We start from the raw sequence: 25655 nt of genomic DNA on the forward strand, positions 1-25655 counted from the left end.
ACTCTGCATTCCCAAATGTGAATGGGAGAATTGGTTTATTGGAAGTACTGGGTGGGGGAGGGGCAGGTCTGCTGATCTCCGGGCCTGGGGATGGACTGGGCGCCAAGGTTAGGGAGGGAGCCCAACACCGTGAACATTGAGTAATAATAGAACAGGGATCAGACAGAAGGAAGACCCACTCCCTTGCCCATTAGGCTGCTCTGGGGTGCGGGGTGCAAGCATCCTACCGTCCCCTTCACATACACTCCCATGACTCTGCCCCTGTCAGCGCAGGGCACGCAGTGGTAAGGTGGGGGAGGCTGAGCCAGAGCAGCGGTACCCCTCCAGCGCAGCTGGGAGGAGCAGCAGGCCGCTGAGGGGGTCTTTCCGGCAGCGCCCCATGGCCTCCTTGTAGCTCAGTCGCTCCTTGGAGATGGGGTCTGTCAGATCCTTCTCGTAGCTGGACTCATCCTGCAGGAGCTGGGCCAGCTCTTCACTGATCATTCTGGAGTGCACAGCCTGTGGAAGGGGGATGCGGCCTGTCCTCTTGGGGTCAATGAGTCCCCCGGTCAGGTGCTGCACCAGCAGGTGTGGGAACATGCTCTCCTGGGGCATCCAGCCCTTCTGGACAGCCTCGCCTACTGACAGCCTCTTCTTGGTGACAGGATCCTCGATGCCGGTGAAGGCCTTCTGGGCATTGAGCAGCCTCTGTGTTGAGGTGTTCTCAATGAGCCCCCTCTCCATGGCCTTGTGCACAGAGTAGCGCTCACGGCTGAGGAGGTCCACAATGCCCCCTGTGGCTGCCTGGGCCTCCAGCAGCTTCTGCCCAGTGATGGGGTCCAGCATGTTCTTGGCCATGGCCGTCTTGATGGTGCACTTGTTATCTGTGTTTGTGTCGTAGACTCCGGCAATGGGGAAGCTATCATCGCCAAGCCCGAAAAAGAAGCTGGAAGAGAAGTAACTGGTGTTTTGAGGGGCTGGGGAAGTTACTGGGGCCTTGGAGATGATGGAGCCGATGGAGACTGAGGAGCAGGGCTTGGTCTCCCCCGCCACCAGCAGGGCAAACTCAGAGATGGGGAGGTGGCCGTTCTTGTAGAGCTGGTACTCCTCCTTGGAGATGTGTCGGCAGCGCAGGGCGGCCTCAATGGAGTACTGCTTCCCACTCTTGCGATCCAGGAGCACTGACTCCTCCCCACAGGGGCCAGAGGTGGTGACCTCCTCCCAGTCACACTCAAGCTCCTGCAGCTGGAGGTACTGGCCTCGACTGATGATGCCTTTCTTGTAAGCCTCATACGGGGACATGTCCTTCCCTGTCTCGGGTTCCAAGATGGATATCTTGGTGGAAAGGTTGGTCTCTCGTGTCTGGGTCTCCTGGTTGAGCTCCTCCCGGCTCACCTTGGTGTGGAGGTCCCGGAGAGTCCTCTCCTTCTCGTAGATCTGGTCCTTCTCCTGGAGGATGGCTGCCTTGAGCTGCGAGAGCTCCTCGCCCTGCTGGGTGGCCCTCTGCCGCTCACTCTCCGTCTTCTGGCTGAGCAGCTTTGACTCCTCCTGCAGCTGCAGCACCTTCTGCTGCTTCTGCCTCTCCAGCTCCCGCAGCTCCTGCTGCAGCTGCCTGCACCCCTGGCTCGCCTGGTTCTGGGCCTTCCGGAGCTCGGCTTCCTCCCGGGCCCAGGTCCTGCTCAGTGCCTCAGCCCTATTGACCTGTTCCTGGAGGCGCTGCACCTCCTCCTCGCGGCCCTTCCGGCCCACACGCTCCTTATTGAGTGCCTCCCACACCCAGGACCGCTCGCCCTCCAGCACTGGGTCCTTCTCCACCCTGATCACTTCCTTGTAGATGGTCTTCTCTTGTGATTTGGTTTCCTGGAGGATGTCGATCTGGACCTGTAGGTTCTTGCACTCCCGATGCAGCTCCGTCACCTGGGCCTTCTCCTGGTCCAGGTCTTGCCGCAGGGCTTCCGTGGACTTCTCCAGATCTGGGTCCTTCTCCAGCTTGACCACTTCCTCCATGATGATCTTCTCCTGCACCGCAGGAGGCCGCTTCTCTAGTTCCTGGATCCGCAGGGTCAGCTGCCGCAGCTCCTTCTCCACAGCCAGCTTCTTGTCACGGTTCTCCTGGAAGCTGAGCAGGCCCTCCTCCTCTTCCACACCAGCCAGCAGCTGCTGCACCTCCCGCTCCAGCTGCCGCCGCCGGCCAACCTCCTCATCCAGGCTCCGGCTCAGCTGGCTGTGGTCCTCATGGAGCTTCGGGTCCTTCTGGGTGACCACCACCTCCTGCATCACCACCTTCTCCTTGGGCCGCCTCCGCTCCAGCAACAGGTACTTGTTCTGCAGCTCATAGACCATGTCCTCGGCAGCCCGCCGCTTCTGGGCCGCCTCCCGCACCTCCTGGCGGAGCCGCTCGGCCTCCTTCTCCAGGACTGGGTCCTTCTCGTGTCGTACCACCTCCTTGCTTACCACCTTGGTCTCCACCTTGGAGCGCTCCCTCTTCCACTCATCACGCTCCCCCTGCAGCCGGATGCGCTGCTCCTGGGCCCGCCCACTGGTGTTGACCAGCTCGTTGAGCTGAGCCTTCAGCCGGTCGACTTCCCGTAGCACCTCTGGGCTCCTCTCGAGCTTGACCACCTCCTGCGTCACCTCCTTGTACTCTACCGGAGGCTTTTGGGCCCGCAGGACCTCTAGGTCACACAGGAGCCTCTCTACCTCCTTTTCCACACCGCTCCTCCTGCTGGTGGTCTCCTGCAGCTCCTCCTTGAGCCGCACGATCTCCTGCTCCGTCTCCAGGTCCACCTGGAAGATCTCGTGGACACGCTCCTGCAGCTCCATCTTGGGCTTCTGCTTCTCCACCTCACTGTACTTGTCCTTCAGCTCCTTCAGCTCCTTGGCCAGCATCGCGTTCTTACTCCTCTCCCCCTCCAGGAGGCTCCGCAGCCTGGATGTCTCCTTGACAAGGCCTGGGTCCTGCTCCACCTTTTTTGCCTCCTTCACGATCACTTTGGGCTGCACAGTGCTGATTGCCAGCTCCAGGTCTTTGATGCGAGCCTGCAGCTTGACCACAGCCTCCTCGGCCCTCTTCCTCTGTGCGGCATCCTCCTCTATCTGCAGCCTCAGGACCCGGGTTGCCTTGACCATTTCCAGGTCCTTCTCCACTTTGATCACTTCTTTCACCAGAACCTTCTCCTTCACAGTCGCCTCCTTCTGCTCAAGGACCAGCAGCTCCTTCTTCAGCTCCTCCAGCTGGGCTGATATGGCAGTGTTCTCCCCCTGGAGGTGCTGGATCTCACTGCTGAGCTGGGATGCCTGGCTGTCCAGACTGGGGTCCTTCTCTATGTGGGTCACCTCTTTGGTCAGCAGATGAGGCTGCATGGTCTTCCTCTTGCTCTCCAGCTGGACGACCTTCTGGGCCATCACCTCCAGGTCTGCCTGTAGGCCGGCCCGCTTTCTGTCCTCATCCTCCACCTGGGACTTCACCCTGGACAGGCTGCTTTCCAGCTGGGGGTCCCGGTAAAACTCCACCACTTCCTTCTCCTCCAGCCTCTCCAAGGGCTGCTGGGTCCTCAGTTGTAGCAGCTGGTTTCTCTGCTCCTCCAGCTTGTGCTGCACCCAGGCCACCCGTTTTCTCTCCTCCTCTAGATGAGACTTCAGGGCCTCAGATTCCCTTTCTGCCTGGGCTGGTCTCTCAGACTGCTGCTGTGCATCATGGGTCACCCGGATGTCCTCACTGAGCTCCTTCTGCAGAGGGAGAGGAGGAAGGGGAGAGTACTGGGGAGGGGAAGAAATGAATTACCCCATTCCTCCTCACATCTGAGATCAGAGACCCCTCCCTGCTTCCTGAGACATCCCTCCCAGTAGGTTCTTGGAGGTGGAACTAAAGACCTGAAATGCATGGATGCAGGATTTGAGAGGACCCATTAATCCCATCATTTTAGGATGTAAGGCAGGGTTCGGGCCAAGTTTGCACTGGAACGTGCAAACAGGACAGGTGTTCCCTTCCAACCGTTCCCCCTCCCCCTTCCATCAGGGCTCCCAGAAATGGGTCCACCCCCTCTGGGGGATGCTGGAGTACTTGTCTGGGTAGGAAAAGCTGGCGAGTCCCTTGCCCAGTCACCAAGAGTCATGGAGAGTTTTTGGCTCCCGGTCTCCCAGGTAGGAAACGTAGGTGGCCTCTTGCCCACTGCTGGGTCCTAAGGCTAAAGAATGCAGGGATTTTTCTCCTGTCCCCACTGGGGAACTATGCAGTGACTAAGCCATGAGCCTCCTGAATGACATCTCCAGGACCTTCCTCTGAGATGCAGACCAGCCTGTAGCGCCACTGGGGAGAGAGCTTGGGGAGGCAGAGCCCCAGGACTGCAGGTGGGGGGAGGGGTCAAGGAAGTCTGCCAGGCTGCCTCGGTGGGAACAGAGTGGGCATCCTCCCCATACCTTCTCTAGCATCTTCCTGGCAAACTCCAGCTGCTGTAGCTGCTGCTGATGTACAGCCACAGCCTCAGTGTAGGCCTTTGTCAGCTGCTTCTCCTAGAGAGGCCAAAGGGGGAGGCGAGGGGAGGGCAGGGTCAGCTTCTGCCCCAGAGGCTACAGAGCTGGTGCCCACTGGGTCCTGTCTCACCTGGTCCTGGATGCTCTCCTGCAGGGGAGCCACTTGGGGTCTCTTGGGGGCCAATGCTGCCTGGGTAGGCTCCAAGGAGCAGCGGTAGGTGTCTGCCTGCAGCTCATAGTCCTGAGCAGGGAGGAAAGGACAACAGGCTGGCAGTCAGTGAGGGAAGCTGGGGTGAAAAACCAGGGGATTGGCAGGAGGGAGGGAGGATGGATAAAGAGGGACCAATAGAAGTAACGCCACTCACCCGGAGAGCCACCTGCAGGTCCTGGGAAAGGCAGGATGCCGTGGCCCTGTCACACTCCCGGCCCTGGACCTCTTGCAGCAGCCTCTGCAAGAATTGGGGTCAGCAACGCCACTCACAGGACTCTCCTCCAGCCAGAGTCCGCCAGGGCCACAGGCAGGAGCAGGAAGGCTTCTATGCAAAACTGCCCTTTCCTTTCTCTGACCCACCATGGCCTGGGCTTAGGACATTTTATCCCTTCTACCTAGCCACCCTGTCTATTCCTCAGGCCTTAGCTTGGATGTCGACTCCTTCTAGACCGCTTGTCCAGACCCCCACCCATGTCCTGCCGGCAGCTCGCACAGCACTCTGGCTTCTCCACCAGGCACTTACCAGCACCGTGACCTGTGCACTCTGGCCTTCTGCCAGCCTGTGCTGCCTGAGAGCTGAGCTGTCCCCTAGCCCCTCGCTCATTACCAGTACATAGTAGGGGCCGGGCAAGTATGAGGAAGAGAATGCAGTAGAAGTGGAACTACGAGGAGCATAGAGCCCACTGCCCACCTAGGACCACAGTGATGGGTTGGCCACTGCTGGGAGCAAAGTGGAGCATTTTGGGGGAGGTTGATGATGACCCAAGACCTCTATGGTCTGAGCTATAAGGTCTTTTGGAACACTGGCCACTAGGGGACCAGAAGCACACAGGGGGCTCTCCCTGTGGGAGACAGGCTGCCAGGGAGGTAGATGTGGCTTGAGGCCCCAGCTCTGGGCAGGGGCCAGACCTACCCCCATATCGCCTAAAGCCCCAACTCCTCACCTTCTGCACCTGCAGCTTGTAGGCGATCTGGCTGGGCCCGTCGCTGGGCCGCACCTGGTTGTGGGGCAGGTGCTCCAGCCAGGAGCTCAAGTTGTCCCTGCAGTTCTTAAACTGCTGGTAGGTGAGGCCGGCATCCTGCACCATCTTCTCCCTGCATAAGATGAGGCCCAGAGCAGAGGTGAGAGCTGCAGTGAGGGTGCACAGAGGAGGCTGGTCGCTGCCTCCCTCACTGGGACAGGTCAGGAGGCCTGAGTGACCACCATACTGATCCCTATCTCTGACTCTGTGCTGGATCTGGGCATTCTTTCTTTTCTTTTTTTTAAGAGAGAGGCAGACAGACATGTAGGGAGAGAGATGAGAAGTATCAACTCATATTTGTATCACTTTAGTTGTTCGTTGATTGCTTCTCATACTTGCTTGACTGGGGGGCTAAAGTCAAGCCAGTGACCCCTTGCTCAAGCCAGCAACCCCGCACTCAAATCTGGCGACCTTCAGGTTTCAAACTTGGGACCTCAACATCCTAGGTTGATGCTCTCTCCATGGCACCACCACCAGTCAGGGAGACCTGGGCATCATAGATGGTCAGTCTCTGCCAGGTACTATCCTGTACCTGGTGCAGCACTAGGTGCTGCTATTATCCCATTTTATTTATTTATTTAATTTTTAAAATTTATTGGTTTTAGAAATAGAGGAAGGGGGAGAGAGAGAAACATCGATTTATTCTACTGATTTATTTATTCACTGGTTCACTCTTCTAAGTGCCCTGACTGGGGACTGAACCCACAACCTTGGCATATTGTGATGATGCTCTAACCAATTGAGCTACCTGGCCAGGGCTATTATCCCATTTTAGAGGTGAGGAAACTGAGCCTCAAGAAGGTGAAGTCTCCAGTCCAACATCACATAGCTTGTCAGCAGCAGCTGCTATGCACTGTGGGGGCATGCCCAGAGCCCTGATGATCCCGGCACTTACCGCAGGTCCAGCTGGTCTCCCACGGCGTGGTAGCGGTCAGTGAGGGCTTGCACCTGGCGCTGCTGGCGCGGCAGGTCTTGGCTGAACTCCTGGAAGTTGTTCTGCAGCGCACTGCACGCGTGCTCGGTGGCCTTCAGCTCACGGTGCAGCCCCAGGACACAGGCCTGTTGCTCCAGCAGCTCCCTTCGCTGGTGCTGGAGGAGGAGAGGGCACAGTGAGACAGACCTCAATGGTTACATGAGATGCTACATCTACCATCAACTCCCAACCTGCTCCCAAAAGCTTGTTCAGGCTGTGACCACTCCCGCCCTGAGGCTGCCTGGCCCCTCACCTGCAGTTCATTGACCCTCTCCTGCAGGGCACCCGGGCCAGCAGGGATGGGGGCCTCCTGTGCCAGTGTGGACTCGAAACCTCGGATGACCCTGTCTGTATCCTGGATCTGCCGTTCCAGACCCAGGGCAGCCTTGGCTCTGCAGCAGGGGAGGCAGAGCTGTCAGTCACCCCCTTGGCCACACTCTTGCTGCCCCACCCAGTGGCCCCCTCCTGGTGTTCCCAGAGCACTCACTTCTCCCAATAGAGGTTGCAGAGAACCTGCACATCACTGTACTTGTTCTTGAGGTTGTTGAGGGCCACAGGCAGGTGCAGGGCAGCAGGGCCCAGGGGCCGCACCGACAGGAACACTTCACACTCCTGCTGCGCTGCCTCCTTCTCTACTCCCAGGCTTTGCAGCTGCTGGGCTGTGTCCTGGGGCAGGGCAGGGGTCAGAGATCTGTGTTCTGGGCAGAGGGGTTTCAAGCAGCCCTTCTGCCAGATCTACCTAACTGTTCACAAGCCTGAGAGTGCGATGGGTATGTTTCAGGCCCAGGCTAGAGATCTGGGAACAGTCCTGGCCCCATTACTCCCCATATGGATGACCTTGGGCAAGTGAACCTTTCTGAACCTCAGTTTCCTCATCTGAGGAATGATTGATGGAAGGATGAAATGAGACTGTGCATGTCAGGAGCTCAATGGCACCAGGTACTCGGTTGCCCACTGTGGTCTTCATGTCATGATCATGCCCACAAACCTTCAGTCCCCTGCCCCATCGCAGGTCAGGCAACAAGGCATTTACTCCATTCACTTGGGGTTATTTAGTTCATTTTTAAAATAATTTTTCATACATCTGTTCCATAAGTCATAGGTGCCAACACTGTACCATAGTCCACCCCCTTCCAGTCTAACTGGACGTCTGTGGACCCCTAACATCCCCGATGGGGTGGGGGCTGTGACTTCAAACCCAAGGATCTATTTGGGGATTGCTTGGGCCCAAGAGAGCTGTCATGTCCCAACCAGTGCCTTACCACAGGGTCTAACAGCCCAGAGCCCTGTCAGATTCAGAGCGTCCCCTGGAGTCAGCAGAGGTATTCCCCTCCCAATCCCACAGGGAGCACCCAGTGCATGCCCTGATAAACAACCTGCATGCTCATCTCCACTTGAAGGCATCTCAGGACCCAACCTGCAGCACCTCAAGGCCACCTTTCTCTCCTGGGAGCCTTCCTGCCCCGCCTACCCTCTGACCCAGCTGAAATGCTGCCTCCCTCTACTTGCGGTATATTATTCAGTGAAAGTCACAAGTCGCACAGCAATTTGAAAACAACATGACCTCAATTTTAAAAACCAAACTCAAACAACATATTTGAATAGAAACCTGCTCAGAAGGGTATAACCCAAATTGCCACCCCTAATCCCACCCCAGGTGTGAGGAAGGGACAGGCTTTCACTGTTAGAAGTTCTTTTGCTTACTCTGCAGCCTCTCCAGGGAGGCTGCTGCCCACCCCCATCCCTGCACACTGCACCCCCAGCTTCCCTGAGAAATCACCCTGAAGACACTTCAGGCTTTCTTGCTGCCTTCCTGTCCCTCCCAGGACACCTCCTGGGTCTGGGTGACTGGGTGTTTACTTTGAGTCTTGCCCCTTTAGAATCTTCCCAGGCCTTACTACACTTTATCCTTCTGATAACCAGATGAATAGGGCATTATAGTACCTGTTTTCAGAGATGAGGAAACCAAGGCCCAAAGAGGTTAAGTGAATTGCCCAAGGTCACAGAGCTGGTCAGCAGAGGAGCCAGGATAGGAACCAGTTTGTGTGCACCCTGGACCCTTCATCAACCTTGGGGCCTGTGGCAGCTCCCACGCTTGTCTCATCTTGTTTTGTGCTCCCCCAGGGCAGGGCCATGTCTTACCCAGTTGCCCTGGCTCGCCCACCTTGTGGCTTCGGATGCGACCCTCCAGGTCCTCCAGCAGTGTGCTGCGGCTCAGTGGGGCCCGGGCCCAGACCAGCAACTGCTTCTCTATCTGCCCCAGGTCCCTGTCCAGCCGCGTCATCTGTGTCAGGAGCTTCTGGGCTTGTGGGTCGGCTGTGGCTGAGCCAGTCATAGCTGGGGCATAGGGTGCCTGTGAGGCTCTAGGGCCTACCTTGCATCTGCCCATCCACCTGAGGGGCTAGCTACTCCCTGAGTGCCCGCAGAGGGTCCTGCGTGGGCTAGGGCGTGAAGGGCAGGGCCAGGCCTGAGGGAAGGACAGCTCCAGGGACTTGCCAACCCAGGAGGTGGACTCTCCAGAGCAGACATCCCTAGCCCAGGCCAACCTTGCCCACCAGGCACGGCCACAGTAGGAGTCTACTCCCTTTATCCCAGTAACCTCCCACCCCACACCCCAGCCAGCCCTTGGTACCCTGCTGGCCAGGCTGCAAGGGCTCAGCAACACGGGCCTTCAGGCGGCTCTGGACCGTGGCCAATTTCTGCTTCAGGGCCTGCAGCTCCGAGGCCAGCCTGGATGGAGGAGGAGATCAGGGAAGAATGTCCCTCCTCACTCCCCCCCCCCAAGCCACACAGACACTAGTCCAGGTGAAAGTCAGGCAATGGCCTTAAACCCCACAGGGCCAGTCCCCATGGCCTGCCCCCTGCCCCTGAGTCACCCCAGGCAGACCCACTTGGAGACCCTGTTTATGGCTTCAGGGTCCGGAGCTGGGATACAGAAGCAGGCAGCTGGGGCACGCTTGGTCTCCCCGCCCAGGCCCTGAATGACCCAGGTGTGTGGGTCAGTGTTGTCCATCAGCGTGTACCGCTCACCCCGCAGCAGCTGTGCCTGTGGGGCAGGTGGGGAGGGGCTCATGTAGGTTGAGGGGCAGGGGCCAGAGAAGGGGCCGAAGCCAAGCTAGAGTAGGGATTGGAGATGGGGACAGGGATGGGGACAGGGATAGGGACAGGTTAAGGGACAGGTATAGGGACAGGAGCTGGGCAGGGGCAGGAATTAGAGAGGACTAGGTCTGGGGCAGGGGTGGTGCTGGGAATGGGTAGAAGTGGGGCAAAAAAGGCTGAGCCTGTACTTCTCCTGTGTCCCAGTCACAAATGCTATCCACGTGCAAAGATGGCTGGGGTGTGTTCCTGCGCTGTGGCAGAGGGACCAACTCCTGGCAACGCCGCTGTAGGTCCCCAATGGTCTTCTCAGCCATGGCTAGTTTCTTCTCCTCTGTCTGTGGGGTCCCAAACAGTGGAGGCTTATGCCAGGCTCACCCCACACCTACCCCCCAAGAGAGCCAGGGATCTAGCCTTCATGAAGATCTCTAGATCAGCAAAATAAAAGGACTCCTCCCTGGGGGCCCAGGATGTGGGGGTCTGCTGGGTGGAGTGAGTGGGGGCTTCCAGAATCATCTAGGCCTCCAGAATGGGAACTGGGGTGGCCGCAGAGCAATCCTGGAGACCCTGTCACATTGCAGGCAAGGAAACTAGATCCAGGGAGAGGAAGAGCTTGCTGGTAACAGACCAGCCACCTCTTGCTGCTAGAGTGATCCCTTCCTTCTGGTCCTCATCCCCCAAGCCAGGGCTCAGGCAGGACTAGATGCCTGGGAGTGGTGAGGCTCAGACCCATGGGTGGACCCCATTCCCAAGAGTGGGGTGAGTGGGGGCCGTCTCACCTCTAGCTGTCGTAATAACTCTGTGGGGCCACCAGGGAGCCCCTCAGGGGCAGGACCATACTGGATATCCAGGCTGGAGTTGAGATTTTCCAGGGTCTGGCTGACAGAGTCGGCCTCTTCCTGGAACTGAGGTCAGTGGGTGATCAAGCAGAGCCCAGGGCGTCGCACTGCCAGCCAACCCAGCAAAACAGCTAAATGCAAACCGGCTAAACCCAAACTTCCACTTGTCCCCACACTGCTGGCCCTTCCACCGGGGAAGTGGGCCCTCCTTAACTGAAGTCCTCTGCAAATGGGGCCTTTTTGGTTCAATGAACTTAATTTCCTTTAGTGTTATGAACACTTTGGCTTCGTCTTTCCTGCACAGATAGATGAAGGGCACTGCCTCTGTGGCCTCCCTCCAGCAGCTGCCCTTGTCCTGGCTGGGACTGGGGTAGGACTCGGGGTGGGTATCGGAGATGTGGAAGCTGGGATGTACTTTAAAGAAACATCCCACTGCTTGGTGACACTACAAAATTCTTGTCGATGGGTGCGATGTGATATTGGTTATAGAGAAAAAGAAAAAAAAAACCCTTGGCATTTGTTTCTCTCTATGTATATGAAACATTTTGCGTGAAAAGTTACCTCAAAAAGTCCCTGTTGTGTATTATATTAATTTTTCTCAACACTTTTTAGTTTTGTATTTTCTAAGGAAGTTATCCAGACTTTCTTCTTAATATCCCCACCACGTTCATGAAATCTTTTTTCTTTTTTTTTTTTTTGGAAACGGGGAGGCAGTCAGACAGACTCCTGCATGCGCCTGACCGGGATCCACCCGGCACGCCCACCAGGGGGCAATGCTCTGCCCATCTGGGGGGTTGCTCTGCCGCAATCACAGTCATTCTAGCACCTGAGGCAGAGGCCACAGAGCCATCCTCAGCGCTCGGGCCAACCTTGCTCCAATGGAGCCCTGGCTGCGGTAGGGGAAGAAAGAGACAGAGAGAAAGGAGAGGGGGAGGGGTGGAGAAGCAGAAGGGTGCTTCTCCTGTGTGCCCTGGCCAGGAATCAAACCCGGGACTCCTGCACGCCAGGCCGATGCTCTACCACTGAGCCAACCGGCCAGGGCTGAAATCTTAACACCATAGATATGCTGTGTATCCTTTCTGTGTATATCTGTGATTTACCCATAAAAAGGGTGGCACCTTTTTTTTATTCTTTTTTTTTTTTTACAGAGTCAGAGAGAGGAATAGACAGGGACAGACAGAAAGGGAGAGAGATGAGAAGCATCAATCGTTTTTTTGTTACGCATTGCGACACCTTAGTTGTTCATTGATTGCTTTCTCATATGTGCCTTGACTGCGGGCCTTCAGCAGACCGAGTAACCCCTTGCTTGAGCCAGCGACCTTGGGTCCAAGCTGGTGAGCTTTTGCTCAAACCAGATGAGCCCATGCTCAAGCTGGCGACCTTGGGGGGTCTCGAACCTGGGTCCTCGGCATCCCAGTCCAACGCTCTATCCACTATGACACCGCCTGGTCAGGCTTTTTTTATTCTTAAGAACCAATTTTCACTCTTCTGGGAGTGATATCTCTGTGTTGAGAATGTCATTGTGACATTATTTTCCCTCTGGAACCTAGTCACAGAGACACACCTCTGTCATTTTATGAGGCACCTTGTCTCCCATAATGCAAGTGTGTCCTGTGGTGTTCTTCAGGCACGTCTGTGCTCCAGCCAGGGACCTGGTGGTCAACCCACTCCCTCCTCCTGCCCAGCACTCGCCCCCCCCCCAGCCCTGCCCACATGTTCACCCAACGGTAATCCTCAACGTGCTGCAGATGGCTCTCCTGGCAGATGCACAGGTTCAGGAAGTTCTGCCACTCCATCTTTAGGGCCTCCTGGTGGACCTGGGGATAGCAGCATGGAGACTTTGGACCCTGTCCACTTGGCTAGCTCTGCTTGTTGTCCCCAACCTGGGCCATGTCTCCCTTTCCCTCTCCCCAGCCTCCCTGGGAAGCCCTCAATTGAGGGAAAGGGGGTCCCTGAGGAAGCAGGGAGTCCCTGGGCCTTGGCACCTGGATGGGTCCCACAGCGGGATGGCCGAGCTCTATCATGCGCTCCCCGTCGTCCTCCAGCTGATTCACACACTGCTCCTGAATGAGCAGCTCCTGCTGCTTGAAGTGCTGGGGAAGAGGAGCACACAGGCAGGCATGAGTATGAGGAGGCCCTCGTCCCCCACACCCGCCCAATCTCCCCTCCTGACCTCATACTCCTGCCGCAGGCCCACGGGGTCCACCATGAGGTCGCTCCAGTCCTGCTGCAGGATTCGTTGCTGCTGCTGGGCCAGGGTGTTCAGCTGGCGCGTGCAGCCCTGCAGGTGCGTGTACAGGCTGCCCAGGCTCTGCCCGCGCCACGAGGCCGCCTTCTGTGCTCGTGGAGAGAAAGGGGAGCAAGGCACGTCATCAGGCTACACCCGGAAACACTAGTCCAGTCAAGGGTGCAGGCAGCCAGGCCCAGCCCGCTCTCAGCCCACCAGCTGGGCCCTTCCTCCTGCTCACCAGTAGGTCCCGGTATTGGCTTCTGATGGTGGTCGCATCCTGCCTCAGTCAATGGGGAGAAAATGCAGGCCCAGTGAGAGGCAGGTACAGGGGAGAGCACTCCCATGCCCTGGTTGACTGGGGCTCCCTTCTTCGTCCCTTGCCTGAGGCCAGTGGACCTAGTTCAGGCTCTGATGGGAGAAAGAGGGCTGGGACATGTGTGCAGAAGGCTCACCCACCGGCCCTACGAGGTTCCGCAGCTGCTGCCCATAGGCGTCGATCTCCTTCTGCAGGATGTTGTGTTCAGCAATCTGTTGCTCCAGCTCTGCCATGCCTGGCCCGTACTGACCCTCGTGGATCTGCTTCTGCAGAAGAGCCGGCCACTCAGCTCTGCCTCGGGCCTAGGGGTAGGAGCCATCCCTTGTCCTCCCTTGCCTGCCCTGCATCCCCATCAGCAGGAGTAGAACTAGTCATTTGGGCAGAGGATGGACAAGCTAGGAGAATATCCTGGGTGAAGAGCTAGCAGCTTCACCATTGGGGACCTGCCATTCTCCAGTGGTCCTAGCTAAGGCCTTGGCATCACTACGACTGCAGTCCCTGAATCCCACTGGTGCCCAGGGTGTGGGTCTCAGCCTCTGAAAACTCTCCCCTTCTTCCCTGACTCCTTCCAGCCCTGGTCTCAGTGCCTCCTGCCTGCACACCTCCAACCATGCAGCCAGAGCCTGAGCATGGCCTCCCCACGGTCCCTTTATTGTCATCATGGTACTCCCTCTGTTGTGGTGTCAAAGCACAATTCCTCACTCAGGGTGAGGGTAGGGTGCCTGCCTGTGATCTGGATCTGCCTGCTTACCCAGAAAACCCCACTTCCTGTCACACCCTAGGCTTCCTGTGGCAGGAGCTTCTGTTCCCTCTTTTTGGAGTGTTCTCTCCTCACCATTTTACTGCATCCTAGCCAAGCCTTTCCACCTCTCTGAGAGCTCTGAGCCTCCTCTTGCAGGAAGCCTTCCCTGACTGCATGGTCTACTCAATCTCTCCCTTTCCAGATCCCTAAAAACCTCCAGGTCGAAGCATACTGTCAGGCCCCTGATGACACTCTATTGCTCTGATTACTGCTGGGTGTGACTTCCAGCTCCTTGAGGAGTCTTCAACATTGGAGATGGCCCCTGACCTGTTTCTGCTCCAGCACCCGTGCCCAGTCGACCCTGGGCCCCATATTGGGTGGCAGCACCATCTTCTCATATAGGGCACGGTACTCGGCACACTCATGGGTCACCCGCTCGTGCAGCTGCTTGATGCTGCCAAGGAGACAGCCAGGAAGTCAGGGCGAGGCAGAGGGCTTCCCTGGAACTACCACTGCCTCCACCCTTGAGCTCAAGCCCCTGCCACCACGCCACTCACTCCTTCTCAATCTCCTCAGCCTGCGGGTGCTTGAGCCGCCGGGCCTTATCCACGTCCAGGAAAAGGTCCTTCAGCAAAACCTCAGCCTCCTTCAGGCTGCGGCCTGCCTCCTGCTGGTGCTGCAGGGCCTGGCTCTGCTCGCTGTGCAGCCGGTCCTGAGGATGTGGGTCAGCATCCTCACTGCCCATCACTGCCTCCGAGCCCCACCCTGAGGAACCCCGCTGCACTGGCCAACATTGGAGCCCACACTGACAGAGGGACAGGCCCAGGGCATCTGCAGGGAAAGGTCAAGGACATAGGGAAGGCCTACACCCCCAAGCCCCTTCGACACCCTCCCCCAAGTTTGAAGCCCAGTAGGCCTCTTTCCCAGTGTTTGGGAAGTGACCAGTGAAAAACAAAGGTCATCTGTCCTATCTTTACCATGACCAGTGGACATCCAGGGTATGTCAATAGGCCTCCCATGCCCCCATACCTGCTATTTGTCCCCCAGGCCTCACCTGCTGCAGCCTCTTCTGAGTCTCTAAGATGTCCCTCTCTACCTGGTCAGCATTGGCCTGCATGCGGGAGATTAACACGGCCAGCTCCTGGGTGGCAGTTCTATTGGGTGATGGGGACAGAGGCCAGCATGATTGAAAAAGGTACTTCTGTTCCCTTTGGGCAGAGGCCTGCCCACCCAAATGGGGTCCCCTCCTCCCCAACCCTATGCTGCCCTACAGCCAGGCTCAGTGCCCTGGAGGGAAGAACCTAAGGCCTGGGGAGCTCTAGTCTCCCCGAAGAAGGCTGAGATACTCTGTTGGGGAGAGCTCTGCCTCCAATTAGGCATCAGAAAGTGAGGGTCCCAGGTGTGTATGGCACTGTGAAGTAGGCTGACCTCACTGTCCTGGCAGTGAATTCCAGACTCCACCCAGCGCCCTGCCTGGTGGGCCAGCAGCCCAGGGAGTGAATCACCAGCTCAGCCTAACACCCGACAGGATGGTTGGGCCTTGGGGAGGGGCAGCTGGGCTGGCTGGGGGCTAGGGAGCAGCAGCATGTCCCCACCCCAACTTCCTCCCATCCCAGCCCTGTCTCCGCCTACAGCCCCAGACTTTGCCTATGCCTAGGCTCCATCCAGAGGAACCACATTGCACTGAAGATGCAGGGCCGAGAGATTGCCAAAGCACCCCAACGTTTTCTAGATTTCTGGGTTCTGAGCCCCAATTGGAACCTGGCTTGCTCATCTAGCAGCTTCTTTAGGGCACCTATTGTATGCTTGAGCTCACTCTCTGGGGCCTAGAGGGTCAAGAAGACCTAATGAAAGGAAGAGTGGTCTAAGCCTTAAGAACATAGTACCCTGTGAGGTCACAGTCTTAGAGAAGGGAAGACTTCACAGAGCTGGTCCTTGAACCAGGGATCAAAGGATGAGCCCTCCACGTGGTGCAGCAAAAACCCAGTCTGGAAGAACTCTGACTAGACAGCTGAGTTTGATTCTTCTCTATCACTACTGCTGTGTGGTCATGGGCAAGTTACTTAACCTCTCTGTGCTTGAGGTTCCCCACTTATAAAGTGGGGCTAATATCTACCTCATGTTTATTGTGTTAAGAGAACGAATCCATCTGAAGTGTCCAGCAGGGAGCCAGTGCAGAATCAGCATCTAGTAAGTGTTGTTTTTACTCTACTAGGAAGTAAGTGCTGTGAAAGCAGGGGCCTGTTAGTTCTGTTTGCGGGGGCATCCCCAGTGCCTAGAAGTCTTGGCACACACAGCAGAGTGCAGTAAGTATATGTTGAACAAGTGGATTGCATGTGATGGGAATGAGGAGCCCTCTTTGTGGATAGAGATGCCCTGACCAGGATAGGCTGCTGGGGATGGGGAGCTGTGAGTTCTGAGCCGTGGGTACCTGTCCTTAAGTCTGACCTTCTGGGAGGCCTGCTCCCACCAGGAGGAGCACACTCCACACTGGGCAGGGCTCAGGAGCCCCAGGGAGGACAGGTCACTTCAATGAGAGTCTTAAGTGCAGTATTTCCTGTCTACTCAAAAGCCCAACCTCCCGTCTATCCACAATCCCAGTCTCCGTGTTATCACCCATTATCCTGATATCTCTATCAGGATAATAGGCTTTTCTTCTCCATTCTCATTTCCGCCCTCAGGACCCATGTGAACTGCCACCCCCATCCTGCAGAGGGGGCTGATGTAGTGAGCAGGAAGATGCCGGTCAAGTCTGTCTGCATGCCATGGGGCTTTGGGGAGCCTGGCCGGCCCTGCAAGGAGCTGGGTGCACCAAGGGAGGCTCTGAGGAGCTCTGGGTCCTACGGGCCATTCCCCGTACTTACAGCACCCCTTAATACACCCACACGGTGAAGAAATCACCCCAACTCTGGACAAAACTCTCAAGGCCTGCAGCGACAGCCTCGTGGAGAAAGCTGCATCCCATCCACAGCTCCCGGCTTTTCTGGCCTCAGATCTTCTATCCACCCTGTACCCAGGTCCCAAGGGGCATCCCAGCCAAGCAGAGCCTTTGGGGCAGAGCCATGAACAGGAGCCAGACATTCCGGTCCCCTGGTCTCAGCAGAGGAAGGCAGTGCTTAAGCCCCTGTCCAACAGGACTCCTTCAGAGTGGCCTCAACTCCCAACCCCTAGCCCTTCTTCCCCCGCCCCCACCCACCAGAATGCAAGGAGCCCCAAGCTATCTCTGGCCTCTTGCCAGGGCTGGAGCTAGGCCTGGGACAGGGAGAGAGTCCACCTCCAGGCCCTTTGGCCTCAGGACACCAAATGCCAGCACATGGCTGGTCCTAAGCTCTGGGCTGCACTTCCAGGTGGCTGGAGCACCTGGGTCTGGCACCACTCTGTCTGGCCCCCATTCTCCAGCCCCACTCACCCGCTGTGCTTGCTGGGAGAGCCCTTGGCCGGGGAGCCCTTGGGGGACCCCTTTCCCTGGGAGCCTTTGCTCAGCCCCTTGAACATGGTGTTGAAGGCAGGTGCTGGCTCAGGCTGTGCTCGGTGGCAGGTGACGGGCGTGTGTCCTCGCTGGCAGCTTGGCTGGGCTCTGGTGAGGTAGGATGACCAGGCAGGGGGAGGAAAGGCAGTTTCTGGGAGGCCCCTCTCTGCAGGTGAGGGCTGGCAGCTGCGCATGCACCCACACTTGCCCACACGCACACCCTGTCCTGCACAACCAGTTTGGGAGGAAAGGGCAGAGCCCAGAGGGCGGGGCGCCCAAGCCTGTCTGACTCCCAGAGGTTTGGACTTGTCACACCCACAGGCCCAGAGGGAGCCAGCAGTGATCACACCCAGCTAGGGAAACAATTGGGCCCAGGAAGGACAGGGCTCCAGACTGACAGACACATGCACACACAGGCTCGGAGACAGAGGCTGGGCCTCAGAGCTCAGGCTCAGGCTAATGAACACCTCCTGCCAGTACTGCAGGAGGGCTACCAGGCGTGCTGCCAGCCCCCCCCCCCCAGGAGGCTCTGGCTCCTAGCTCTCCACCCACCCCCAGGGCATCTAGGCTTCTGCCTCGTGTTCTCTTCTTACATGATGGGAAGTCACCCCAAACAACTGGCACAAGGTACATTTTAAAAGTGGGTACCACCAGCTACCTTCTCAGAGCTTGAGTCAGCAGTCCCACCACCCCATCTTCCTGGCTGGCTCGTTTGTCCTGCCTGTCCGCGACTCCAGGGCCAGAAGCAGTGGGACATGCATGACTGGAATCCTCAGAAGAGTCTCAGGCCAGCTCCAGAGGGGCCAGGACTCCCCTGGACCCCTCCCCCAAGGACTCCTAGTGTTAGTTTTTAGGGGCTTCTACCGAGCCCTGGTAAACAACTGTGCTTGGGTTTTCCTGCCTCTCCAGACTCTGTTCTCCAGAAGTGGCCCCTGGTGACTTTTGTGAAGTCAGATGGAGTGACTGACACAGGTGCCCGTTTATTGGACTTTTCCTCATGTTGAATGCCAAAAACGGCATTTTTTTTTTTTTTTTTTACAGAGAGAGTCAGAGAGAGGGACAGATAGGGACAGTCAGGAAAGGAGAGAGATGAGAAGCATCAATTCTTTGTTGCAACACCTTAGTTGTTCATTGACTGCTTTCTCATATGTGCCTTGACTGGGGGGGCTACAGAAGAGCAAGTGACCCCTTGCTCAAGACAGCGACCTTTGGGCTCAAGCCAGGGATCATGGGGTCATGTCTATGATCTCACACGCAAGCCAGCAACCCCTTGCTCAAGCCGGTGACCTCGAGGTTTCAAACCTGAGTGATCCACATCCCAGTCCGATGCCTTATTCACTGCACAGCCTGGTCAGACCAGAAAGGTCATCTTGATAGCTGCCTTCTTCCGTGGTGGTCCCAAGGTCTTCAACGGAATGTGTCCCCCTCCGTTTTCAGGCACTTATTTTTATGGCCCAATTTAAGAAGCCCCTTCTACCGTTTTGCTGGAAGAAGGGTTTGAGGGGAGCAAGAGGAGGAATGAGTTCCACTGGGTTTGGAGCACTGGGACATCCTGGCAGGCCTAGCTGAGGACAGAAAACATCTGGAGAAGAGAGACAGGGACAGAGGCCTGAGTTTGGCCACATGCCCCAGTGTGACAGAAAAGGTGCGAGTTTCTACATCTTATAGACAAGCTCCTAAATTTGGCCCTGGAGGGGGACAGAGGAGTCACCCATCAGAGCTGGGGGGGGGGGCTGATAGTGGCAGTGGGGTGGGTGGAAGGGTAGCAAGAGTCCTGCACAGGACAAGCAGCAGTAGGGATGTGGAAGCAGTGTCCATTGTTCTCCCCCCACTGGCTGCAGTGGGATGAGATGGAAGGTGGGGCCCAAGGCTACTCAGCCCTGGCCCCTCTTTTCACTTTGTTCCTAGATGACAATTTTCTTCTAACCACAAGTAGCATGCCTACAATCAACTGTTCTCAGAAAGGGGTCATTTGTTGAAATGACTGCAGGATCCAGGAGCCAGACCTATCCACAGGCCTCTCATCCAAAACTAGTCAGCACACTTCCTTATTTTTGAGGTTAGGCAATGACTGGAAGAGCCGAGACTGGAGAGGCAGCCCTCAACCCACTGTCCTGCCTCCCTGGGGACTCTAGGCCCCTTCCTTGGAGGTGGTGACCATCGGAGGTAGGGACCCAGTGGGAAGACAATGTCCACACTCCATCCCTGGGAGCAGGAGCAGCTAGGAAAGGCCCCTTTGAGCTGGACAGGGGAGAAGGCTGCAGCCCCCCATGGAAGGCAGGTGATGAAAGGCAGCCAGGTTGGTATCTGGAACATTTGATCTTTGCCTCTTGTTTGCAGAGCAGAAGCCCTCCTGGAAATGAGTGCCACAGGGGCCCTCACACGCCCCAGAGATTAGGGCTGATTCACCCGCAAGAAAAACAAGAGCTGAATTCCTGGCGTGATGTCTAATGCCTGAGCAAATCAGAGCCCAGTCCTCCATAGCGGCCAACCTGCAGCAGGCAGGAACAGCCAGGCCGAGGAGGCCTCCACTCACTGAGGGACGCTCCTACTCAGGTGGCAGTGTCCTGTCCCCCAAGAGACAAAAAAAGACATAGGGTTTTAAAATGTGACCAAAAAAAAAAGAAAAAGAAAAAAGACTTATTTAGAAGTTAGGAATGGACCTGTGCTGTCCCACACAGCAGCCATGAGCCCTGTGTGGCTCTTGAGCATTTGAAATGTAGCCAGTGTGATCTGAGATGCGCTGTTGAATGTAAATTTCACACCAGATCTCAAAACTTCCTATGAAAAGGATGTATAACATTTCAATAATGTTTTATATCGATTACATGTCAAAATATTTTAGATAGAGAAAGTTAAATAAAATGTATTTTTTAAAAATTAATTTCACCTGTTGCTTCTTACGTTTTTAATGTGGCTACTAGAAAATTTAAAACTATGGATGTTGCTTGTGTTTGTGACTTACGTTATAGTTCTGTCCAACAGCTCTGATCTAGAAGCTGGGCCAGGCCCTGACTTTCAGCCTCCCTAGGCTTTACCCCTGACCTGTCTCTTCCTTTTGAACCAGGCAGGAGGCCCAGGACCTGGCTTCTTGTCCTGCCCCAGGCCCTTCCACTCACCTGGCATTTCCTTTCTCTGTGGATTGAGAGGTTGAGGTCGCTTGATCCCAAGTCTCCCTCCAGCACTAACCAGATATGACTTTGAGTGGCAGGTTGCTCACATCCCCTGGCCTAGAACTTCCAGGCAGGCTGATGCGGGCTACTTAGAGTTCATGAGACCTCAGGCTGGAGCAGGTGGCCAATCAGAGCTGAAAGCAATACAGCTTCTGGCTCTGAGGCTGCCATGCATGCACGCACACAATGCATGCATACATGCAATGTACACACCCATGCAGTTAGGCAATAGGGTGACACTTGGATAAGGTTCCAGAGCTTAAGCTATCCACTATTCTCCAGCTCACAGGGCTCATGAGGGGAAGGACATTCCTCTCCCTGCTGAAGCAGATGGTGGCAATTTCCTATTTTGCCCTGGGAGCCATAACCTGCCAGGCTCCCATATGCTCCCAGATCTGAACAAGCTTTGCCATCTCAGGAAATTGCCCTCTATTTGTACAAAAGCTCTGCCACCAGGTCGTTAGAGCCAAGCTGCCTGATAACCTCTTGCCTTACCCTCCTTGGCTCGCTGAGGAGCAAAGGTCCCTCAACCAGCTGGGATGCAAGGACAAGGGCTGGTGGGGAGGGTAGTTAGAAAACGAGACTTCATCTGTCTGCAGGTGCCCCTGAAATTTGGGGCTCAGCCCAGACTCTAGGTCAGAGATGTCCAACAGAATTAAAACATGAGCCACAAATGCAAGTGACATCTGTAGTTCTAAATTTTCTAGAAGCCATGCTGAAAAAGTAAGGAAGGTAGCAGCAACAACCCCAGGAATCCACAGGGCAGTCTGGAGAAGGCTCTCTCTGGGCTGTGGGTCTGCCCAGCAAGTCAGATAAAAAGAAATGCTGAAGGTTTGCCTGGAGAGAAAGCGACCAAGGCTTGCCTAACTAGAGCAGAACAAGCAGAAAAGGTGCTGGCTATTCCTCTTGGGCATTTTACAGGAAGAGTCCAGAGGAAGCAACTCAAACCAACAAACTCTGCTTGTATTGAGAGAATAGGGTTCCCTATACTAGATGGCAAGACAGGCAACACAGAGGGGACCTCAGGTCAACGCTGCCTTGAGTACCTGTCCCTCCCTAGGAATGATTACCTTTCCCTAGCCTTGGGCAGCCATGATGACCTCAGTTCACCTGTGGCACCCGTGCTGGTACAGCCTACATCTCCAGGCCACAGTAGCAGCCCATGGCGCAAGCCATCCCTGAATTCCAGAAGTTTGCAGTTCGCCTATTCTCACTCAGCACCTGCTGGGCCTCCCAAGGGCTTCGGGCCACTCTGCCACTTTGAAGAATGGCTAGTCTTAATAGGTAGGTCTGGAGACCTGCAGCCCTGTTGTGAAGTTCAGGTCTGATGGAGGCGGCTGACTAACCATGTACCTCACAAGGTCAACAGGAAGGCATGGCAACTGGAGAGAGAGCTATCCTGGCTCTACTGAAGAGCAGTGGTTAAGTTGCACTGAGCTCCATTCACTGATCCAAGAAAGAAAAAGGTTTATAAAATGAACAAACAGGAAAAAAAAAGTCTTCTTCATAGACTATTTTCCTAATTAATTAGTCTTTATTGCCAAGAAATTGGAAGGCACACAAGGGCATCTTATTCAACTCAAACTGTGTTCCTAATAACATTGCCTAGACCTAGTAGAACTCAGCTCTGGAGGGCAGAAGAGAAGGCAGCGCGGCCTGCTGAGAAGGGGGAGGCCAGGGTGAGTGGGAGGGTCTCCTCACCTCTCTGCTGCACTGGCCCCACCAACTCAGGGCACAGCAGCCCACACTCACCGGACCCTGGGCCCAGACTGTTCCAGGGAGCCTCCTCACTGTAAGGCTGCAGTGACCGAGACTTTTCTACAAATTCAGCCCCAGCTAGGCAGGGGCTCCTCCCACCAGGTCGGTCCCAGGTCAGAGCCAGGACAGGGCTCAGGTGGGAATGAATGAATGTGGTGTTGTAATGCCAGCTCCCACCACAGGGCAGTACTGAAGGGAAGGAGATTCATGCTTGTCAAATACCTACTAGGTATCAAGCCCTCTGTACAATTTCTAAGTTAGAGAAACAGATGTGCCTGTCTTACAGATGATGCCCCCCCTGCATTCCACAGATGAAACAGAGCTCACTAATGTTACCACGTTTCACCAGTTACCTGCCTGTCAGAACTACCTCTTGCCAGATCCCTGGGGACAGTTCAGCCTCACAGGAAGGCTGTGGTTCTTTTACAAGTGGCTAGGGGTCAATCAACCATAGATTGAGCAAGAGGACACACAGCTGCAGTTTATGGAGGTGAACAAAACCACCTGCTAAAAACAGACCAGAGAAGCAATTTCTGATACAATTAAAAGCACCACAGTGGGTAAGGCTGAGGGAGGAAAGCAGTGCCCGCCAGCCCGGCCCGAATTCTCTACGGGCCTTGAACAGAGCTGCTAAGGCTACCACAATCATGCTGCCAAGTCAAAAGCAAAAACAAAAACACACCTCAGGTCCTTAGCTCACAGTCCCTTGAGCAGCTTGAAAAGCTCAGACAAAAGGTTCCCACAAGTATTCTACCAGTATGCCATTAACGATTGTATTTTCTGACTTGTACCAACTAATATCGCAGCTAGCAACACTTGCAGTTACTGTGCCAGAAGGTACATCCCCGGAGGAAAGACCCCTGCTGCTAGGGGCTATGCTTGACACCCCGTGCTACTGCCTCCCCCCCCCCCCCCCCCCCCCGGCATCTCTAACATCCTGGATTCACAACATGCTGGATTCTTCCAGTTAGTGTTGTAAGGATGCAGGCAGTTTCCAATTTATCTTTTTGCTTTGGAACATGGACCAACTTTCCAGTTAAATCTGGTTTCCATCTCCTCTGTAGCAACAAGTGTCTTTAAAAAAAATTAGAACCAATACATATTTTTGCTATCTTTGGACATTTTCCTAGACCTCTGAAGGGTCCAAGCTTTCCAAAGCCGCCGACAGCAATGTGCTGTTTAGAATTCTGTGATTAGTTAGCTTTGTGATGAACGATGCCACTGGTATGAAAATCAGCCCTGCAGTGATGACAGGACGGACAGAGTGCAGCCCACTCTCTAGTCCTGGGGCCCAGCTTCCTCTCCTAGAGGCACAGGCCTCAGCTTCAGGAGGAAAGATTGACAATGGTGCAGGGCCATTGGGGCTGGGGGCACATTGCCACCCCAGATTGTGAAAGGCTCAGGTTGCCAGCAGGTGAAGGAAATGGAAGAAGCCCAGCAGTGTTTCACTTCAAACAGGGAGTCCAGAATTCTCACTTGGTTTAATGTAAAACCAGAGACAGCACATCACAATAATGCATACGAAAGGATAAAAGTCCAGTCCCAGCTGCCTTGTGTTCCCTTCTCCCAGAGTCCCCCGGGTTAAAGGCAAACTGGGCCAACTTGTCTTTTCAATGCCATGTTGAGCATTATCCACTGATATCTAAAGCCAGCTTTTCCCTGCCAACGATTCTACAGATCATGACCATCACCACCCAGTAGGTAGAAAAATAAAAATTAACACGGCAGTTCATAAGCATGTCTTATAAATATAGACTGACGTGAGCTTCCCACCTGCTCTGGATCTGAGGAGAGTAGACGCTTACAGGACCCACACCTGCTAACTGTACTACAGCCCATCCTGGGGAAGGGACAGGAGCCCAAACAGCAGGAAAGTCCCCCTGCCCCCTGAACAAAGCAGATGTCCACAACCACTCCTTACATCTAGAGACATCATTGTATCAACTGCTCCCTGGAAAGGAGAACCAGGTGGGCTCTGCCATTTCACTCTTGAATCCGTCAGCCCAGGGCTTGACAATGAACTTGTTACCATGCAAGGTGAAAGTCGCTTCCCCGGCCTGAAGACTGGATCGGGTCCTGCTTTGGATATTCTATTGCCCATGACACAGCCTGTTTAATGTCCAGGGATCCTATGTGAAGAGATACGCAAGCTAACCGGAGACCTCAGCCCTGCCAGCTGTCCTCTTAGGTAAATATATACTTGTAATACAAAACACATCTTGACAGCCTCACTGGCTGACTAGAGCCACTATGGTCACAGCCGCCAGCAGGGACACCAGGAGAAAGGGAATTTCTGATCACAGTTGTCCTAAGAAAAAGTGTAGGAGTGTGATTAGAATGGCTGATGCCAGAACTGTGAATACAAGATAAAGGGACAAGTTCTCAAAAAGATGAGGACAGAAGGAGCTTCTCAGCCCCAGTCCCACCCCTACAGTGCCACACACTTGCACAGGCAGGCTGGAGGACAGCCTGCATGGTGGGACCTTGGACTGGGCTCCTGGCACTGGAGGATAGCCCCGCTGTGGCAATGGCTGAGGCCAGCGCCAGGAGGTAAGGGAGATATGGAACCTGGTGCCATCAAGTGCACTGGGGAGCTGGAGGAGGGTGAAGGGAAGAATGAGCCCCCAACCTCCCTCAGCCCATTAGGCCCCAAGCTGTCGCAACCAAAATCCAAGACCACAACTGAAGACCACGTTATATTGCATGGCAGAGATCATGAAACTTTCAATTTAAAAAAATTTCAGCTTCCTGAGGCTGTGACCCAGTGTAAATCTTGGGGGAGGAGAGATCACATCTGTGAGCATCTTGAGAGTCCTTGACAATACTCACACTCTTCTCCCTTCTGCAATTCACTGGGAAGACAAGAGGTACAAATGTGCCCATGGAGGGATTCATCTCGAAATAATGTTCTCAGATCTTTAGTCGTTCAAACTTCTCTTTAAGGGGCTCTAGTTGGCTCTGTCTGGACCACACTTAAGCCCGTTTCCTGTGGTGGATTCTCTTCCCTATGGATGAGTTTCCATCTCCAAAGGGATTTAGAAGTTTCAGGTCCATCTCATGCTTAAAGCACTTTTATTCCCTGCTTTCTCACATAGCTTTTGTGACTTATTATTGATGCTATAATAGAAATGAAAGAGTGACTAAGGAAAAAATAAAGGGGTAATGAAAGAAACTGATTCAAGTATAATGGCATCTAAACATTAGTCTGGAACTCTTTAGAAGCAGTGTCTGCAACACTCTCTTATCTGGCATCAGACATACCTGCATTGCCAGGAACTCAGGGTATACCTGACAGACAGGTTTGTGCAACAAGGCCCCCAAAGAGAGACCTGGGACTGGACGTAAGTGAGGGCATGTAAAAAATGGGCACAATC

At 55.2% G+C, this 25655-nt stretch overlaps 1 protein-coding gene across 2 annotated transcripts; it reads right to left on the reverse strand.

The window, feature by feature from the left end:
• Nucleotides 1-16: 16 nt before the first annotated feature.
• Nucleotides 17-17550, reverse strand: EVPL (envoplakin). Of its 2 annotated transcripts, none has more exons than XM_066237456.1 (22): nt 17291-17550; nt 14936-15035; nt 14439-14593; nt 14209-14335; nt 13280-13441; nt 13062-13100; nt 12767-12928; nt 12579-12686; nt 12315-12410; nt 10534-10659; nt 9946-10092; nt 9550-9704; nt 9291-9388; nt 8823-8995; nt 7146-7324; nt 6912-7050; nt 6581-6774; nt 5608-5758; nt 4818-4901; nt 4583-4693; nt 4399-4491; nt 17-3708 (listed from the first exon to the last, which is right to left on the reverse strand). In XM_066237456.1, exons 1-22 carry the CDS (start codon nt 17542-17544, stop codon nt 265-267), a joined length of 6297 nt encoding a protein of 2098 aa, XP_066093553.1. In that variant the 5' UTR covers nt 17545-17550; the 3' UTR covers nt 17-264. The 2 variants fall into 2 exon arrangements, with proteins under 2 accessions (XP_066093553.1, XP_066093554.1); XM_066237457.1 differs by having other exon boundaries at nt 13280-13405; nt 17291-17549.
• Between the last annotated feature and the right edge of the window lie 8105 nt (nt 17551-25655).

This window comes from Saccopteryx bilineata, chromosome 6 (assembly GCF_036850765.1).
Source record: "Saccopteryx bilineata isolate mSacBil1 chromosome 6, mSacBil1_pri_phased_curated, whole genome shotgun sequence".
In the NCBI taxonomy this organism is placed as follows: domain Eukaryota; kingdom Metazoa; phylum Chordata; class Mammalia; order Chiroptera; family Emballonuridae; genus Saccopteryx; species Saccopteryx bilineata.

What these genes read in the sequence shown, in the direction of transcription:
- EVPL (XM_066237456.1), bottom strand. Translation starts at nt 17,544, where the DNA reads ATGCGCAGCTGCCAGCCCTCACCTGCAGAGAGGGGCCTCCCAGAAACT. An exon ending in AGTTATTACGACAGCTAGAG is followed by an intron (nt 10,093 to 10,533) that starts GTGAGACGGCCC and finishes GGGACCCCACAG; the next exon opens with ACAGAGGAGAAGAAACTAGC. An exon ending in ACAAGCTGCAGGTGCAGAAG is followed by an intron (nt 4,902 to 5,607) that starts GTGAGGAGTTGG and finishes CAATTCTTGCAG; the next exon opens with AGGCTGCTGCAAGAGGTCCA.